The sequence below is a fragment of the Trachymyrmex cornetzi genome, unplaced genomic scaffold (assembly GCF_001594075.2).
Source record: "Trachymyrmex cornetzi isolate Tcor2-1 unplaced genomic scaffold, Tcor1.1 scaffold204, whole genome shotgun sequence".
Taxonomy (NCBI): Eukaryota; Metazoa; Arthropoda; class Insecta; order Hymenoptera; family Formicidae; genus Trachymyrmex; species Trachymyrmex cornetzi.
This window is the reverse complement of record NW_017296680.1, coordinates 768,286-788,030: the sequence shown is the minus strand read 5'-3', so window position 1 is coordinate 788,030 and position 19,745 is coordinate 768,286. Positions and strand designations below refer to the sequence as shown.

At 37.0% G+C, this 19,745-nt stretch overlaps 1 protein-coding gene across 1 annotated transcript in view; it reads left to right on the top strand.

Annotated features, from left to right (window-relative positions):
• LOC108759716 (irregular chiasm C-roughest protein) overlaps positions 1-19,745 on the top strand; it is a 46,433-nt gene that overhangs the window by 8,589 nt on the left and 18,099 nt on the right. The window contains exons 2-4 of the mRNA XM_018505282.1: positions 8,065-8,297; positions 16,306-16,506; positions 18,177-18,286. Coding sequence (XP_018360784.1) covers positions 8,065-8,297; positions 16,306-16,506; positions 18,177-18,286 — 544 coding nt within the window. The remainder of the gene's footprint in view (positions 1-8,064; positions 8,298-16,305; positions 16,507-18,176; positions 18,287-19,745) is intronic.

The following is a 19,745-nucleotide window of genomic DNA, read 5'->3' as shown; positions in this document are numbered from 1 at the left end:
AAATACGTATATCAATTGAATATTTCGCGTATATAAAATTGATTAATAGAAGCAATCCAATATTAGAAAGACGAAATAATCGAATTCCCATAAATAATACGGCCACTACTATAATGCACGCTTAATTCACAGAATATCATGAACGTATTACTTCGTTACAAATCAACACCGTCATCGGCGCCAAAATAATAGCGAGAACGAGCATATGATACTGAAATTTTAGCGAATTCCCAACCGCAACGAGAAACCACGATACGCGGGTTGGTTTACGAAATCAATACGATCGTCGACGTGGTGGCCAATAGGGTCGATTGAACCTCGTTGTGCAGTAAAAGCTGAGTATAATTTCGAGACCTGTCGCTCTGTACTATCATTGCGGTAATCATCACATATCGTCCATCTTCCTTCTATTTGCAAATCGTCCATATAGACCATATCGTTGCGATAATTGGCCTGAATAATGGCACTACATCATAGTAAATATTAGATTAATGTTTTGAAGTTTTTGTCGCGTATAGTGGAACACTTCCGTGCGATAGAAAAATTAGCGGAACACCCCAAAGATAAATGCGTATTTACTCATAATTATACGTCGCTCTCTCTATTGCCTCATTTTTAAAACAAACTTTATTATCGGACTGAAATTTTTCAAATAGTCACATTCATTTTGTAAACATTATCGATTAATGTAAAATTATTTTAAAAATGAAAGATTTTTCAATGTTTAAATATATGGCAAATCGTATGCAGTCAGCATGTTCTACCGCAGCATGAAAAATTCAACTGCATTTCGAAGCTGAGCTTTAAAGCACTTTTACCGAAATCTTGCCTTATCCATATGGTAATGTTCACTCTACGAGGTAGCAAATTCGGAGCTGCATTTCCAGTTGCACATGCGCGAATGGAGGTCTACGTTAGCACCAATCAGATATCCAGATGCGCTTAATTGGCAATTGCTGCGACCTTAGGATGTATGGTTGGTTTGTCGATTAAAGGATAACTATCTGTAATGATGCATTAGCCCATGCCAGGTGGCCGATACCTGGCATGGTTGAGGAAAATGCAACAAATATTTGCCTCTGGTATAATCAAACCACAATCATAATATAGCATAATATACATATATAGGTAGAACGTACGTAAGATTAATTCTGATTACGAAAATTAAAAGGTTCAAAATAAAATTCCTATTTCAAGCCAAATCCCTGTGTGTATAATCCTGCACTACAGAAAGAGCTCTCCTTTATTAATGCACCTTTATTAAATTAACGTCGAGCTGGAAGGTAGATGCGTAGAAAATCTTTCTGTGTGCAGAAAGTCGATACAAAAATCTGATTTGAAATAAATAGTTGTTCCCATTTCTTGCTTAAAGCTGATTTATGGAGTTAAATTAACTAGATGTTCCTGTCTACCTGAAAGTAGAATATAATCCCTGCGCTTCTTTTTGGATCGATGTAGAAGAATTACGTCACGGTAGAGAATAATCAGAATCAACAGTGGGATGGTGTCGGCGGCAGCCGTCTCTTCACGAGTATCGATTTTCTTCGATGATCGAATCCGCTCAACCGGACGAACGTTAATGCCGTTTGTTCGCATCGCCCTACGTACTCCTCCCCGTTCACCTCCTCGCCGCGACGAAACTCACCACGAGTTTCCAAGTGCGCAGCAATGCCCGGCTGTGCTTTCGTGAAATTTACAGACGCGATTAATGTCACGACTGGCTCGTCCGGCAGGCGCTCGCTTGCCTACCGACCGTTTGTAGGCCTAACCGTTACTAATTTCGGAGGGAATTATGGCCGCGCTATTACATACCCGAGCTAACTGGTCTATAGCGCGCGTCTCCTCATGTGTGTGTGTCTGTTCGTCCATGTGCCCCGCGTGTTAACGTGCACAGCAGCGTATATACCCGACGTCTTACGCGAAAGGCCTGGCTGTATTATTGACGGAGCGCTGATTTATCGTCGTGATAAAGACCTGCGCCCTCGCGCATACAACCCTCGTTGCGTCCTGCGAACGATGTCCGTAGGATGTTATCGTTTGCCCGTTTGCAACTCTCTCCGACTCTCGGACACTGAATCCACTATACCCAACGGCCGACCCAAATGCCGATATGCCGGAGTAGATAAAGCCGCGCCCGCTGATTACGCGATTACTTCGTGCCGGGAGACCAAATCCGCGCGCAACCTCGTCGACAGTAAACACACAAGCTTTTACGAGGCTCGTTCGCGACCGCCGCGCCGTTTCTCGCAAACGTATATCAGAGAGCTACGGGGACACCCACCGGATTACGTTTTCGATATTTTCGCAGCTTTCGTGCGCACCGTCCGAGTTATCGAACGCTCTCTCTCTCTTTTTTCTTTTTTTACATTTTGCTCTCGCTCTCTGCACCTAGTTTTCGCGGTGCGAAGCCGAATGACCGGACACCCTAGCGAAGAACGAAATTTGCAGCGTAATCGCATCGCGTGTAAAGACAATCCACTACTGTTAGTTAGGCCGTGTGTGATTTACTACGTATTGCAATAAAGGCCGGTAACCGCTGGCGATGTTATCAAGCCGTTTGTCTAGTTACAGACCTAAGCTCAGAGGGAGAGAGAGAGATAGATAAAGATAGGGGGGGGGGAGAGAGTTTACCGAAACAACTAGCAACACGTTTCTGGTTAGAGGATTAATAGCCTTATGTTAAAGTTATCTTGATTATGACGCTATGTTCACGATTCAATTAATTTATTAATGCACAAATATCAGCTCTAAGACGAGACGTCGCTATAACTGTAACGCAAAATGGAAAAAATATCTACAGATTGTTGCGAAATTCGCGAATCCAAATACTATCCAAAAATTTCGAAAAATTAAGTAAAAAAGTTATTTTGATTTTTTAAGCAATAGTTTGTAAAATAATGAAGCTTTAAGTATGGCTAACTGCGTTTAGACGAACTACGTTTAAATTCTTATATCTCAAACACTACTTGAAATAAAAATACACACATAACTTTATAATATTCTTTACTTAATTTTTCGAAAATTTTCTTGTGATATTTTGATTCCCGAATTTCCGTGACACCCGGTACTTTTTCGTTTATATTACTGAAAATTCATATCTACCGCCAACATATCGCATCTTTTGAAAGCGTTTTAGTATCCAAATATATTTTCTTTCTCGACGTTCCTTCGGGAAAAATCTGTTTGCCGTATTCTCCGCTGTTATTCTTAGTATGAGTTTCTCAGTCGCAATATACCGTTTTTTTTAGTATTCAAGTTACAAATATTATACTGCATAACCTTCTCCCGAGATATGTATACGCGTGTCTTGCGCGCAATTTTTCTAAAACGACAATCTCAACTTCGACATAACAAAATTGCGGACGTCGGAACAGGATGGGAATTTTTTAAACCGTCGCCATTTTTATGCTCTTTGAAGCATAAAATGTCCAAGTCTGGCAACGGAGAAAGTCGAGTACCCGCATAAATTATGCATCTGGAAGGGTGAAATTCTCTGCTGCGCAAACTTTGGGCTTGCTACGTTCTCGACGCCGAGAATCGTATTTGTAAAATTCAACTGATATTAATGAGCAAAGCCGACCCCAGTGCTTAAGAAGAATGTTCTTACGTTGCAATATTTCGCGAGATAGAACCAAACGATATGTCGTAGACGTTCGGGTTCATTACGTATATAACATTGTATAATATTGTAATATTAATATTAGTGGAAAACATTTTACCTCAGTAAATATATTTACCAGCAGCAAATACATTAAATATACATTAATTCCCTTTTTAGTCTCACGATTCATCCTTTTCTTATTTGTTTTCGCGTTATCGTCACGTCCGTCAAAAGCCGTAAATAGCTAAATATTGATTTTCACGATTTTTGGTCGGTTAAAATGCGCTGTAGTATTGTACTCTCTGTTAACAGTTAACAGCAACAAATTGTAATTAATCGTAACGGTTTATGATACAATGTTCGTTTCTTGACTCGTGTAATTAAAATTAATTATGGCTGTTTGTAGCGGGGCGGACAACGCAGGAGTTAATTAATTGCTCGCGATGTATTGTTCCACCGCATCGAGTAAGTCTTCACGGCTCTTCTCGTACCTTTGCTGCCAAAAGATCCTTTCTCCTTTGTCCGACTTTTATGTCAGACCCTTACATCGGAAATGTTCTCAAATTGTGTCTCACGAAGACTTGAATTCTAAACGCTATATCAAACGGTTGCTCGACGTTGCCACAATAAAACGTAATTGTTAAAATATCTCACGGAAACTAAATATCAGATAAGTTTATTGCGATTAAAACGGGCGACATTCTATAATTACGAAAGTTTCGAGAGTTTTTATAATTTTTTAATCGAATATCCGTGACGATTCATTATTCAAAAAATTCGGCGAGGAGTTTTAATATAATCAGAGTTCACTTCACTTCTGTCTGACGTCAAAGTTTTCTGGCATTATAATTTTTCACGCTTAATGCAACAAACTTTACTTGACGCGCAGGTGTGTAGTATTCAAGGATCTCTTCCGTAAAACTTCCTAACCCGGTAACACCGACGTGCGTTAACATTTTGTAAATAAGAAGTTGTCACCATCATTCATCCGGTCGGCTATTTACCGTACGGAACCTTCCATCTTCCGAATAATATTATTACCAATAAAAGTAATAAAGAAAATGAAACATAAGATACAAAAGAATAAACAACGCATATATGTAAGTAAATATAAAAGTAAAAAAAAATAAAAAAGAAAATATAAATTAACAATAAAACAATTTCTATTCGCATGTTTGAGATATATATTTCAATTTTTTAATAGGAAGCCTAATATATTTATCGTTATATAATATATTATTTCGCAGTGATCTTGAGAGGACCTAAATGTAAAAAGAAAATATTGAAAACGTAGATTTTTTCGAGCTTGTGAAAAAGCATGATTGAAAAACACTGTTCAACGATATTACATTTGCAACCAATGCAGTATTTTCTAGCAAAACTCCACCAATTGAAATACAAAATATACTCTCATCATTATAAAACATTTCGAAATAACTCTGAGTAAACTTAACATAAAAGAAAATTGCAAAATGTACATCTTTTAAGAGAAAGTTATTTTAGAAAGTCGTACGATACCAGCTGCGCAAACAATAGCACGCCAAAAGTTCGCGGCACGAAAATTACTAAGTTACGTTCGTCGAAGTAAATTCAACTGATTATGAGGGCATTATAGATGATCGTTCTAACTGACATCGCGATATATAACATTGACTATATCTAGCGAAAGTAATTATCGTAGTATTACAGAAAGCTACGGACGATGTTCTGTATGTCAAAGTTTCAAAGTTTATTCAACGGGGATTCTGAGAGAAGCGTTAATTGTAGTTAGCAAGAAAATGTACGTTTCAATTGGCTTTTAACTTCCACAAATGTAGGTGGATATAGGTGAATGCACTTTATCGCTCGGTTACGGTTTCCGCTATTCGGTTTACGTTAATTGGAAGGTATCATATAAAAATAAGTTAAACCATGGAATTTGAAAAAAAAAAAACCACCGGATTGTATAAGTTGTAAAAAGTTGTGCAGCTGGCAATATAAAACTTTGCATTTGAAAAAAAAATGATTGAAGTAAAATTTAATATCACACGCCATTCAGGAAAAATAGCTTAAAATATTTCTTCGAAATTTTAAACTTGATTTACTCCGAACTACTAGTTGATGGGTTAAATTACTTTTACATAATACTGTTCGATAAAGTTGTGCGATTCGAAAGGATAAATCGACCATTGACACATCGGTGGAAATAGCGAATGAATATGCCACTGCAGTCAAAATAAAATATAAAAAAATGCAAAAAAAATCGCTTTATCATTTAATGCAGGGGCGCTCGTCAATTTTACTTGCGCGACCATCACGGACGAGTGACTCGGCGAAGCTTTTCGCGTCATCCCACACCGTATCACACAAAATTTCCCATGGAAATTATTTTCGATAACGCCCTGACGTTTAACGGCTGAAACGCGCGGTATTACGAGCGGCTCATACACGTTTCATCGGGCATAAGCCACCGTAGCTTTGAACAGAAGCGCGACAATCAAGGGACATACCGTCCTAACAGAGAATAAATAAAAAATCATTTATGGAGTTTCATACTCCATAGTACTCTATAATGCAAGTGCCAAATAGAATGTCAAATTAAGTAATAAAAAAAACATTTTTTCTTCTGTTGACGCTACGGAGAGAGAAAGAGAGAAGTATTATAATAACAATTTTATCTAAAACTGTAAATTATTAGTATTTTATATTTTGCATATTAATTTCGTAATATAAAAATGATTTTCTTAATTTACTACATTCTATAATACAATTTTTGGCAAATATCAAATATTTATATACAAATTTAATCATTTCAGACTTCAATTTCAACTTTCATCTTCTCGTACGGCTTGTAATACTTTTTATTGTTTATATAACATACTTGCCAGTTGTATCAATTTTCTCCAAAAGAAATTAATAATTTCACAGAAATGATATTATCGTCTCGGGATACATTTATCAACTTGCTTCATATTTTCCGCGGAATTTTATATTTCACATGTAAGGGCGGTAAATTTGGGGTGACACCTAAGCGGAAAGTGTCCTTAGTGCGTCCCCGGTCGGACGCGCCGCCGTTGTCAGCCAGCTTTATCGTGAAGGTGCAATTTATTGTAGAAATTATTTCTCATCACACGCACGCACGGAGACTGACAATTACATTTTTCTACCGTCTGACCATGAGCTGTCCCTTCGACCATCGCATCATATATACGCGGAATGTCGCCTTCGTCTCGTTCACTTTGTTCCACTCGCGGACCCGAGAAGCGTAATGTTATATGCAATCGGGATGCGTGCGTGACATCGATCCGCGAGAAGGACCAAGAGGACGATCGAACGGGATGATGGAGAAAAAAAAAGTGCCAATGCGCGAAAGAAAGGAACGGCGCACACAGAAAGGGGGATAAATTGTACAGGCGACGCGGATTTATTCGAGCGCGATACGTTACCGTGATACGTGATGCGACTCGGCGTGAATCGACGAGCTTGCGATACTTTTGAGCGACGACGCCACTTTCGCTCGACAGACAATGCGTATATTCTCGCGATTTGACGAGGGAATCGGTAGTAGTGGCGCGGTGGTTGGGAAAATCATTGGGAAGAGAAAAGAGAGAGATGAAGAATGGATATGGAAAAGGAGAGGGGGAGAGGAGAGAGAGAGAGAGAGAGAGAGAGAGAGACTCTTCCTCACAGTAGGATGAGCTGGCTCTAATTCGTCGATGGTAGTTATCAAGCTGGATGGTGCCTGACAGTTTACGTGAATACGCGACGAATTTAAAATAAAACCGCGCCGTGATAAATTCCATATCTGCGTTCCGACGCGATGCTGTAAGCGACTGACATATTCCGCTGCAGTTGAATATCGTTTTTTCGATCTCTCCTCCATTGTCTACAATTCAGAGAGTATCCATATAATGTAGAGATTATTTCCACTTCGCATTGTATTTCAATGATAAATCCTTTCCTCAATTTGGAATCGATTTTTTTCGACAAACGTACATATTTAGAGAGACCATTGTTTACCACAATTTTCTAATTTTCCTCATTATTATACTTGTTCGTTCTTTACTTACAACTTTATTATCATATTACTAGTTATATATTCTTCACGTTCTTGCTCAGTTTTTACCGTTTTCTTTATTTTATTTATGTACTTTTTTTGGGTATACGTTTGGGTATTCTTTTTATACCACACACATGCATTTGTAAATCCATATTTTTTGTTACTTGCGCTTTATTTGTTGAATATCTTATTCATTTATCTGGCTATATTTTTAGATGGCTTACCCCACAATGATAAACGCTTTACCTCTCTATTTGTTATAGTTTTTGACTCAAACCATGTTAAAGTATAATAATAATAATATCGGTTGAACGCGATTTTAATTCCAGCGGAAGCTCATGAAAAATTTAATATCAATATTTAATATCATGTAAAATCTGTTAGACTTCAATATTTATTGATCACATTTTTTTTCTGCTTGCAGGTGATTTTTCGCTGCACATATATCCGGTGGAACTCGAGGACGACGGCACGTATCAATGTCAGGCTTCGCCGACAAACGACGGACAGCCGGCTTTACGATCGAGATTTGCCAAGCTGAGCGTGCTAGTACCACCGCAAAAGCCGAAGATCTTACAGGGTGACTTCCTCGTCACCACCGAAGATCGCGAGCTGGTGATCGAATGTATAAGCAGCGCCGGAAAACCACCGGCGGAGGCAAGTATACCCTTTCCTCTTTCCGTATCTTCTGGTATCTTTGTCAACGCATATATATGTGTGTACGCACATATATATATGTATATATATGTACACACATATATACCAATAGGATTACCCGAGATTAGATCGGATTAATAGCCGTGAAAGCAGCCTCCGGCGATTGCATCTGGAAACTTCGTGGATATCCCTTGGCAATGGGCAGTACGTTGCCTCGAAGATTATGCTCGATTGATTTTACCTTTAGCCGTATCTCCCTTAATCATGTCATTTCCGAATGTCTCTTGTTGCACATGTAAATCCATCGTATTATCAATCGCAATTCTAAACGAAATAAATAAACACATAGTCGAGTTCATTTGGTAGCATATTTAAAAGTACTAACTTATGTAAATTGCAAGTTTCAACGTATATAAGTATGTAGTGAAATATATTAAAAATTTTTATTTGCGCATTAATTTCGACGCGTAACTTTTATATGTCCTTAATAACTGTATTTATCATTGTTTAACGTTAAGAGTCAATCATTATTTATTCGAAAAATAAACTTGGTTTATATACTACATTTTTTTGATGAATATATCAACGTAACGTGTGAAATACATGTATATCAAAACTTTATGCTATACCTAATAATATCTAAAGTTATATGGCATCGTATTATACGTGATAATATATCTTAACGTGACTCTGTACGTATAAACTGAGTTATAGTTACGGATCCGTCATAAAACAGGATGAACATATCCACATATCAAAACCCCTTATTTGCGGTAGATCGCTGCGCACAGAAATACAAGAACTATTTTTCTCTCAATTAACCTTCTCAATTTATGTCATATCTGTGGAACGTGATTCAAAGCTGTTTTTAACGCGTCGAAATAAACAGACAATTATACTATTCAGTATCAAATTAAGATTCATTGGAGGGCTTTCGTGTCGCATGAATTTTCACTGAAATCGATAATATGAAGAATAAGTTATTATTCCTGCTGATTGATTGAATAAAAAGCGGCAACTCAAACACGCGGGGCACGCTTAGTAAATAGTATCGAATCTGAACCAGGATTGAAGCTATGGATTGCACTTCTTGCTGCGAAGTCCACTCAGTAGAACGCGTGGTTCCGCGCAACAAAAACAACTTTGAATCACGCTTGGTGAGTCTGAGATTTATGTGGGTTACCTATGTCCCTACACATCTAGCCCGTCAGTTAATACTGATTGCTCTTGCAATTCCACCCCTTCCGAACTTATGAACGTATAAAACACGTTTTTGACACATAATACGCGTATTCGGATAAATAAAGTACGTGCTTGTGAGAAACAAGTTAGTTTGAAAAGAAAGAAAGAACTATATAATTCTGAATTTTACATTCTATAATACAAACTGTGCGGATGTAAATTAGCGTCGTTAGCTGTTATTGTTTTTGCACTCAATACTACGAGTAATAATAACTTGATAATACACGAGAGCATTTTTCGCATTAAGGCAAATATTTTAACCGTAATAATCGCAATAACGTAATATGGTACGCTATGATACAATTATCCTTGTGTAAAATATCGTTAAAGAGGATGGATAAATGCTTTGATATATTACACTCAGTCTAAAGTGACTGCTTTACGAGACACATGTAATACCAGGAAAAAGTTCTCGTTAACTTCATGAGCCTGTAAGATGTGTTTCCATAATATTCGTGACAAAAGGAAGTTTATCCTTATATAAAAGAGCTTAAACTTAATGACTGCTATGGAGATAAGGGTTTTCCATTACGCTAATGTACCGCCTACGGATTTCATACGGCGCGCTTTATTTTCATTCATTACATAGCAAAAGTTCGGCTATGCCGACCTAACAACATCGGAAGTTATCACAGCTGCATAACTTTCCATTACAATTGCACGCTAAGAATTTCTTTCTCGCAAGATAATACGTACAGGGTGCTTCAAATCTATTTATTCAACAATCTCTTTCATATAAAATTGTATTGGTCTACCGATCGATTTATTTAATGCGCAAATATTTTAAATAATATTCGAAAGATTTTTGCAAAAAAAAAAATTTCTTACGAGTATGCTTGTTTAAATTTCAAAGTATCTATTTTTTTGTTTGAATCTTCGCCATCTGTTACATATTATAAACGTAGGAAATAAATAAAATAATTTACTACCGCAACACCGAGTAGTTGATTAAAAGTTACGAAATGCATGTCCAATATATTTTGATATCAAAATAATCCAAGAACTTGAATTTGTCAAGCACGAATTTTATTCTCAGATAAATGTACGATCACGACGTTTACTGTCGTTAATGTTAAATCCGGAAGCAGCCAGTTAATCGACAACTGTCGAAGAATTTAATGAAATTTGTTTCTCGATCGCTCTCTCGCAAACGCATGCTTTTTAATTAAAATTATGCAAATCCACGATTAATGGCGCGATCGGGGAATCGACACGCGAGTAATGATCACAGAATATTTAAACACGAAAAAATATCCATTTTGAATGTATTCCCGCGGCATACAAAAAGAATACATTAAATCATAGAGTGATTAAAATGGTCGACTGCAATCTGATAGAATATTGAACCACATAATCGTACAGAAGTTTCATAATTTCAGTGGAATATTAATGATCAAAATAAATGGCATCGCGATTCTCAGAGAAATAATTTAATATGACTTTTGTTACGTTGACTATATTGTATATTGGTTATGTATCGTGTAAATCTTTCTTAAAAACTAGGTTCACAATTCGTGATGCATCAAATCGCGCAAATCCGTGAAAAGTATCATATTTTACAAGAGCTTAATTTTCACATTATTCATTACCACGAAACCACATTTCGCGTACCCATTAATTAAATCGATATTCTCCGGTGTTACAAATATTATTACGGAAATAGGCTATGCACAACATCCGAATTTCAATCATTTGAATAATCTCGTTATATATGGAATTCTCATCCAACCGCTATTTCAATCGTTTTATGGAAAGTTCCATAAGGTGCTAATGGCTGTAACTATAGGTATCATATATATCGAAATTCATGAATGAAAAAAGCACGATAAAAAAAGCGATGACTAGCAAAAAATAGCAAAGAGAAATGATACATGAATAATAAAAAATAATTTTTTAAAATCTGTTCTCTCCATGAAGTAACAATCGTTTTTATAACGATAAATAAACCATTATATTTTGAGTAAAATAACGACCATATACTTTTAATATATTTGTTTAATATAATACACATATAACCATTATACATATAATTATATAAAATATAAACATTATACTAAATTATTCGTCTGTCACAATTTTACTACTCTTTTAGCTTTGTTAAAATTATTCACTCTCGCAGGATTTAAAATTCATTTTTCGGCAGTATAGTACTTTTCATAAATTTTCGTTAATTACGTTATTATTACGCCCAGTTCTGTTCAATCAAACAATAGACTACCTACATAATCGATCATTGACGTGATTCAACATTATCCGCTCACGGAGCGGAAAAATGGAGCGAAAGCTACTCGCAAAATTTCGATGCATTGTTGTATCAGTGAAAGCATTAGAGCAAGAACGAAAGAGTAGAGTTGCTAATCACGCGATATCGTGCGTACAGTTCGTGCGGTTTCATCATTAGACCGCTTTTCTTCGCGTATCGTGTGCAGTATTATTAGAACATGAAAAGTAAAATGTATAAGGTGTCATAAAATATAAGAAACGGAAGTCAGTCATAGAAATATACGATACATTTCAATTTCCAATGTATTCAAAATCTAGACGTTTCTATAACAGACTTTTATCGCAAAAACCGAAATTTTTTTACATTAAATGTATATTTAGAAAATACGCAGTTTTTTTTGGCGACAGGTTCAAATTGGCGAAAATCTGTTATCGGTTTATAAGCTCCCGTAGGCGCCCATGAATGATTACATCCGAACTGTCCCGAAGCATATTTATATTTGATTTTTATTTACTCTTGTTTTTTTGTGTCATTGGATTTTTTTTTAATGTTTGCGACGACCTAAATAAATATCCCATTATCGAAATTTGCAAATCTGTTTCTAAAAATGTATTTACAATTTTTTAAAGCTGCATATTTCAAAGAAGATAAAAATAAATTTTCAATCATATATCTTTATCTTATTTATCATATTCGAAAATATCAATAAATGTATATATCGCTAAAATTCAATAAAATCTAATTTAATTCATATTACATTAAAATTGTATTAAAATATATTGCATTTTTAATTTATACTATAATAAAAAATTAAAATATATCAAATGTCTTTTTAAAAAACCAATAGAGAGTATGATTATACAAATACATCATATTCTGCGCCGAAATAAAATAGTATCAAGAAAGATTAATTAAATATTCGGTAAACTGTTTTTATAGAATTCGCTTGTTCTTCATTTTTCTCTCTGTTTACAGTGCTTCGCGTATCGTAAAGTTTACGGAGATGAATAAAACAGAAGGATTTTCACGAAATAATTTTCACAAAGTCAGGTAACTGTGAAGTTGTCTTCGTCGCGCGTATAATTTTGAGATTAATATTAAACAGCATCTAATAATTGTTCCCGTAACACGTAACGTCTACTTGCTACGATTCTCTCACAATTGTTTAAATTATTATATTCCGTTCATGTACACTTTTATTCTGATATTTCTCGCCTCCTATCTCACCCTTTTCGTCTTCTCAACAACATGAAAGTTTTAAGACTTTCTATCGCATTGCCGCCAAAACTCGCGAGATACCGCAAGTTTCCTCAAGGCAGGATTTTAATATTGCTTTTAGAGTACCAAATGTACTATTGTTCTCTATTCACATTGCATTCAGAAAATGTACAAAATATATTTATATTCATATTGACATTTAAATTATCTAGCGAACAACAATAATTTGTCAAATTATTGCGATTAATTCAGCTTGAGAAATCTCGGGACTCTGTTCGCGCGATAAAATCGAAGGAAACATTTAATAAATGCAGATCTCTCGATTTTACGACTTAATGTACAAGCCATCTCGTTTCCTCTGAGATGCTCGGTCGGGCGACGCTCTAAGCCGCTGCCGATATTGCTGAATCTATCGCGGCCTTATCAGCCTTCATTAGGCGAATCGCACGGAAGAAAAAAGGACAGAAAAAGCAAGCGAGTAAGAGAGAAAGGAATAGTGCAATTCTGCTAGAAATTCAGAGTCACCACAGTCGAATGCTTCGTAGCTCTCGCCATAATCCGATTTTGCGTCTCTCTTCTTTCCTGGATGCGCTGTCGCGCGCATACTCTCTCTCGCGCGCGTTCCTCCCGTTTGCTTTTCAACTGATAACTAGTAATTAAACAGCTCCAACAACGGAATAGGGCATTTACTCGTGCAATTCCTATCCCTGCCTCCGCCTTTCTTTAGCATCCTCTCTCTCTCTCTCTCTCTTTCTCTATTTCTCTACTATTACTACTACTAATACCACTACCATTACCACTACTAACACCTTCTCTTCACCTGGTCGCACCGCTTATTCTACATCCCGTAACTCCACTTTCAGAGCTATTGTCCATCGTGCGAATGGTCCATGCGGGGGTGACGGGATGGGGGCGCGTGGATGCCCACGGGAAATTATTAGTTGTGAATCTATTCATCTTACCAGAGAAAACCGCTACGGGATATCCTGATACGATTCTCAATATGCTTCGTAATAAAGCTGGACGCGCGCGCCTCGAAATTTCTAGCCCGGAGGGCAACCAGCTGCGCGTGTATTTCTGCCATTCTCAACCAGAAAATGCGAAATGCACGCTTTAATACCGTGAAAATGTAAAAACCGAATATCGGATGATTAAGCGAGCGGGAAAGTGGGATGAACGTTCGATGGAGATTAGCTCTGGAGCTTCTGTTTATTATTGAAATATAAAATAAAGATTCGAAATAAAAACGGTATTACGTCGTAATGATATTTTTTGCGACAAATGATACTTTTTCGTGGGGCGCATATACTTTTACAGACATTAACACAGCTTTTTTAATCCATTTCTATATTTTTAAGTCTTTAAACGTTTCAGTTTTTTCGGAAATTACGGATTTTGCTTTTAAAAGCAACGCGTTTCATGAAAGTTAATTATATTATGAGTTTTATGAGGCTATATATTTTACGAGAAATTTTTAAGAGAAAGGATAAAAATGTCCGAATGCTCCGATTTTTCGCTTCTTTAGGCAAATGCACTTTGCACGGCAATTTCATTCGCACTCGTGGCACAATAGTAAATGGTACTGCACCGCGAGACCGCAGAACTCCTAATTAGAGCGGACGAGATCGATTTCCTGCGGAGGCCGCAGTTAGAAAAGCGACTAAACGAACCTGCTTTACAAGAAGGCGTCAACGGAAAGCATATTCGATTCAGCGCTGATTGCATGAAAGGAGGCAAGCTCGTAAATCGTATGTCGATTTCCGATATTTCTCACGTTTTAAAAAGATCTCCATATATATTTATGAAATCGTCTTGTATCACGCGCTATATTCGATACACTATGATTTTACCATTATGCTATTGTGTGTAGAAAATTGACAATAGCACCGCATATTCAAACTTAAGCGAAAAATAGAACTCACTAATGCCGTAACATTTTTTTATCTTGCAAAATATATTCGAAGGTATTATTATAGAAACTTAAGATACTTTTCTGAGAAATAATAATGATGATTTTTTTTTAATTTAAAGAATGTACAGCTCAATATATAATTATTTCTGACATTTTGTACCAGATATTCTAAGCATCTTAATATTTCCTCTCATTTTTATTATACCTGCATATAGAAGTGATGTAAGATTGCAAATATTAATACATTGTATGAATTTCATTAATAAGTATTAGATTGCATGTTGCTGATAAATCAGCAAAAAAAAAAACAAAATTATCGGAGTAATCGCGAAACGCTTTGAAAAACAAAATACCTGTATCCGATAGATATCTGTTGGCTCGCGTGAAATTGCAATAATATGTTTATGCGGTAAAAATCGTGCGAAGAGTACATAAATCGTGAGATACAGGACAATACCGTAGATAATGGCGACACTGTATGGGAAATGGGAATACGATTATTCTAGTGATCCCTATAACACAGCGAACGCGGAAGGACGCTGCGGCACTTGCAGCCCGGAGATCTCATATCGATAACAAACAGCAGGAACTCTCGCATGAGGTGTCTAATTAGAGCCGATAAGCTTGATTTCCGCGACACGCACGCACATACGCGCGCAATTGTGTTTGAACAGGTCCGGCAGAACAATCATGTTACGGCATTATGCACGGAAATTCGTTCGCAACTTCATTAATTGATCGTTGCAAATCGCATCCCTCTCAACAATTCCGAGGCTATCGGTTTTTATCCGTGAACAACATTGTGAAAATTTTGAATACAGTTTGTGGAATTCACAAAAGCTGATATTGCTTAAATTTTCGAAATTTTCCAACTACTTTGATCGGAATACGTTAGAGAAAATTTATTATTCTAAATAAATTAATTAATAGAAATAATTTTACTTTCGGTCAAATCTCTTAATGCTTAATAATACTAAATGCAAATTTTTGCAAATATATTATTTCAGTTTCATAGACTGCGTGCCAATAAGGTTTGCTGGACTCGAAACACAGTCATACTTCAACTGAAGCTGAAGAAATTAATATCTCTCAAATTAAATTAATTTTCCATTTAATTTCCATTTAATCCGTTCCACATTTTAATTCATCCATATTATTCCAAATAATTATTTAATATATATATCGTAATATATTATCTACAATAAATAATTGTTAAAAACTTGTATTTTTATTGGAATGTTTCTCTAAAAGAGGACTGTAGCTTTTATATAAAAAAAAAAAAAACCTTAAGTTTTTAAGTCCCACGGGCAACATTATGGTAATAAAAGCATAAGAATTCCGGTCACGGGTCAATTCCCTGACGCGGGTGTTTTCTCGAGCGATGCTATTTTTAACTGTAACGTTTCTTGCAGATCACGTGGATCGATGGACTGGGCAACGTGCTACGCCATGGCATCAAAACCACGAAGGAGGCGTACGATAACGGTCCGCTGATTACTGTAAAGTCCGTCCTGAGAGTGATGCCGCGAAAGGATCACGACAACACGACTTTCACGTGCCAAAGTCAAAATATGGCGGATCGTTCGCCGCAAAGCGCCAAACTTCGCGTCGAGGTACGTACAAAGTAATTGGGCCCCAGTCTTAGTGCGCCCTACACGATTCCGATAAGAACTTGAACCAGTTGGAAACACATAGGGTATAATGTCATGAAATAAGTCTGTGAACCGTGTCAGCAAGACGGCGAGAAATCGAAGAAAAATAAAAGAAAATGGGAAGCGGGGGAAGATAGAAATCTCATTTAAAGGGAAATAAAATCACTGGCCTTTTACGCGCGCGCGCGTTCTTTTTACTCGCTGACCGGAGGAAGAAATTAACGCGAGTCGCGCAAAAGCAGGGCCCGGGACGGGGCAGGGAGGAGGGTAACGAGGGTAACGAGGCGACGTATAATAATTAACGTCGTGTCTTGAGAAGCGGTTAGCGCGCGGTAATCGCCATCCGCTGGCGCAACTTTCGTGCTGCGAGCGCGCGCGAGTACTTTGGCGCGTTCTCCGGGTACTACTTCCGCCCTCTTTTCTTCAGAGACGTAGACTCCATTATCCGAAGTGGCAAAGGGAACAAATAGTTTCATGGAAAAGGGCAACGAAGCGAACTCGCAGAGATTTTTGCCCGGGCAGAACATTCGAATTTGTGACGACGACGACGACGACGACGACGAGGTCGAGGACGGAGATGGCGCGATATTTCGACACACCGACTGCCCGACCTGCAGAGAAAATTCTCACGAGTTATTACTTAACTCTTTTACACTGGCGCCGGATATATTACCCGCGCTTTTCACTGCTCCTAATATATAAGTTCGACATTAATATCGTGTCCTAATTGGAAGCAATTCTTACGCAAGCGAGTTCGAGCGAATTCCGATTTCTTCGATGTGATTTCTTTTTTATCATCCACGCACCTGTCGACAAAATGAAGAAAAACTTAATTTTTGATATATAGAGAGAATATTTTATCTTTATTACATAATGTGATAAATTTTTCTTCTTGATTCAGAGTGGACTTCTACTAAAATATCTGTGTTATTAACTTCTTTTAGATTATGTAACGTTTTTATATCGAATAAATCTCAATATAATGTTAATATCAAAAATAAATCTTTTAATATCCATTAAATTTAATATTTAAATATTAAAATCTTTAAATACGAAAATTCTGTTTAAATGTATTCGAAGTTCAATGCAAAATAAGCTGTATTACTAATGACGATTTTTCAAGTTTATGCTCATAAAAGTATTAATCGTTAATATTTTCGGTAGAAGGAAATTTTTATTATTTCATTTATTATTCGAAACAATCGGATGGTCAAAGGAAGCATAGTGAATCGAGGAAACATGCAATGCAACAAATGCCTCGTTATTAATTTTAAAATTGTGCAAAAAAATTATGGCCTTAAAAAGGATAGAGTTTCAAATAACACGATAAATATACGGCCCTAAAAGGTTTCGGACAAAATTTGAACAGATAAAATTTCATTCAATTCTGAAAGTGTATCGAGCGTGAGTAATATACTACGGGATATATCTCCTATTTCCCTTGTGAAATATATAACGAACGCTTCGAAAATTTCAAACGTGCAGTAATGGATATGCATCATTATTATTCCGGACTACGCACGTAGCACAACTCGGTACGAAAGCGCGACGGTAACCATTGAACGGTTCGATTTCTGCGTGATGGGAAGCTTAGAAAATGGAGAAAGGCAATTCGCACATTTTGTTTTCAGGTACGTTACGCACCAAAGGTGTCCCTCTCGAAGATTGATCGCATCGTCGAAGGTTCCGAGCTTAGGTTCAAGTGTTGCGCCGAGGCCAACCCACCTGATGTAGAATACAGGTGAGTACAAAAAACTGACAGATATCGACGATATTTCCATTAATATTAAAAGAGAGGAGATTTAAATATCCGATTCTTCATTAAAATATTATAGAATAATTAATGTAGTTATGTCAGCTCTCAGAGATATATCATAAAAACTGTATTTTATTAACGTACGAAGCTGATAAAAGTGCGCGCACAAAATTAATTATTATTTATTAAAAACAGAAGAATAAGACTTCTCTCTACACGGATTAACGGTAATTCGAACTTTACTCTAAATCAGGTCGCCGAGTTGTTCAATAAAGTCAATATAGTTGAGCACGAGTTTCAAAATAGTTACTTAACAGTTATTCTCTGTGTATCTATAATTAGCATACAATAAGTGAAATATTGATGACAGGCGGAGACCAATATAGAAGATGGCGAACAATGCACGATTGAACTTTTCTATATGTTAAAAATCATCGTGATCAATCGGTAAAATACCAAACGCTCCGTTTTAATTCTTGTCTGAGATATTTTTCCAAACTTTTAGGTGTTTGCTGGGAAAATATTTGCCAGAAAGTGGCTTCGATCGAAACTGAAACTTCCCTTTCTGCATGCACAAATAAAATATGACGTACATAGGCGATTCAACTCGTATCAGCTTCCCTTCCTTAAAGCGATCGGTTCCCTTAAGCTACTTAAAGTTTCCGAAATATCGATAGTTTCTCACGATATCGTGTCGCTACAGGTGAGCGACGCCGTCGGCGCAGACGGGCACGCGAGGGCGCGTAAGCAAAACGTGAGTCGCGTTGTTCGTACATTGGCTGCGAGCGACAAAGAGACGGTGGATGATCGATATCCGTCTCTACAAAGAGGACAATGTCAAATTCAGGACGGTGTTGCGCGCGCACGTGTTAACGTGGGGCGCGTTTGCGGGTTTCGCCTAGCGGGCCCGCTTTGATTGCTTTTAAATTATTCGTTACGCAACATCCCGCCGGGGGAAAAAAAAAAACCTGCTCGCCCCGGATGACGCGCTGTATTAATTTACGAGATTATCGGATGGTCGCTCGAATTAAATCGGCTCGACGAAAATATCACCCCCCGAGAAAGCGCAGATTGCATATCTAAAAAAAACATTACCGCAATTTGTAAAATCAAGTCCCTTTTTTTTTTCGTTTATGTTTTTCAAACGAGGCTTTCGATCGTTTAGCGTGAATTGTATTGACGCGCAACGTATACGGGTGCTTCGCGTTCTTTTATATCGCTGCTGCGTTTCGCTGCGCGAGTTTAAATTAACTTCATATATAATCAAAGGTAGAAACAAAAGGATTTCGATTTACAACGATTTTTTGCGACTGAGATTTAAATTGCGGCTCTTTTTCCGTACATAAACTGAACGGAAAGCTTTTACACGGATACAAAAGCTCAAAATCGTTTTCTTTTCCTTTTTTTTCGTGTCACGACGGACTTTCTCCAGGCGTAGGTGATG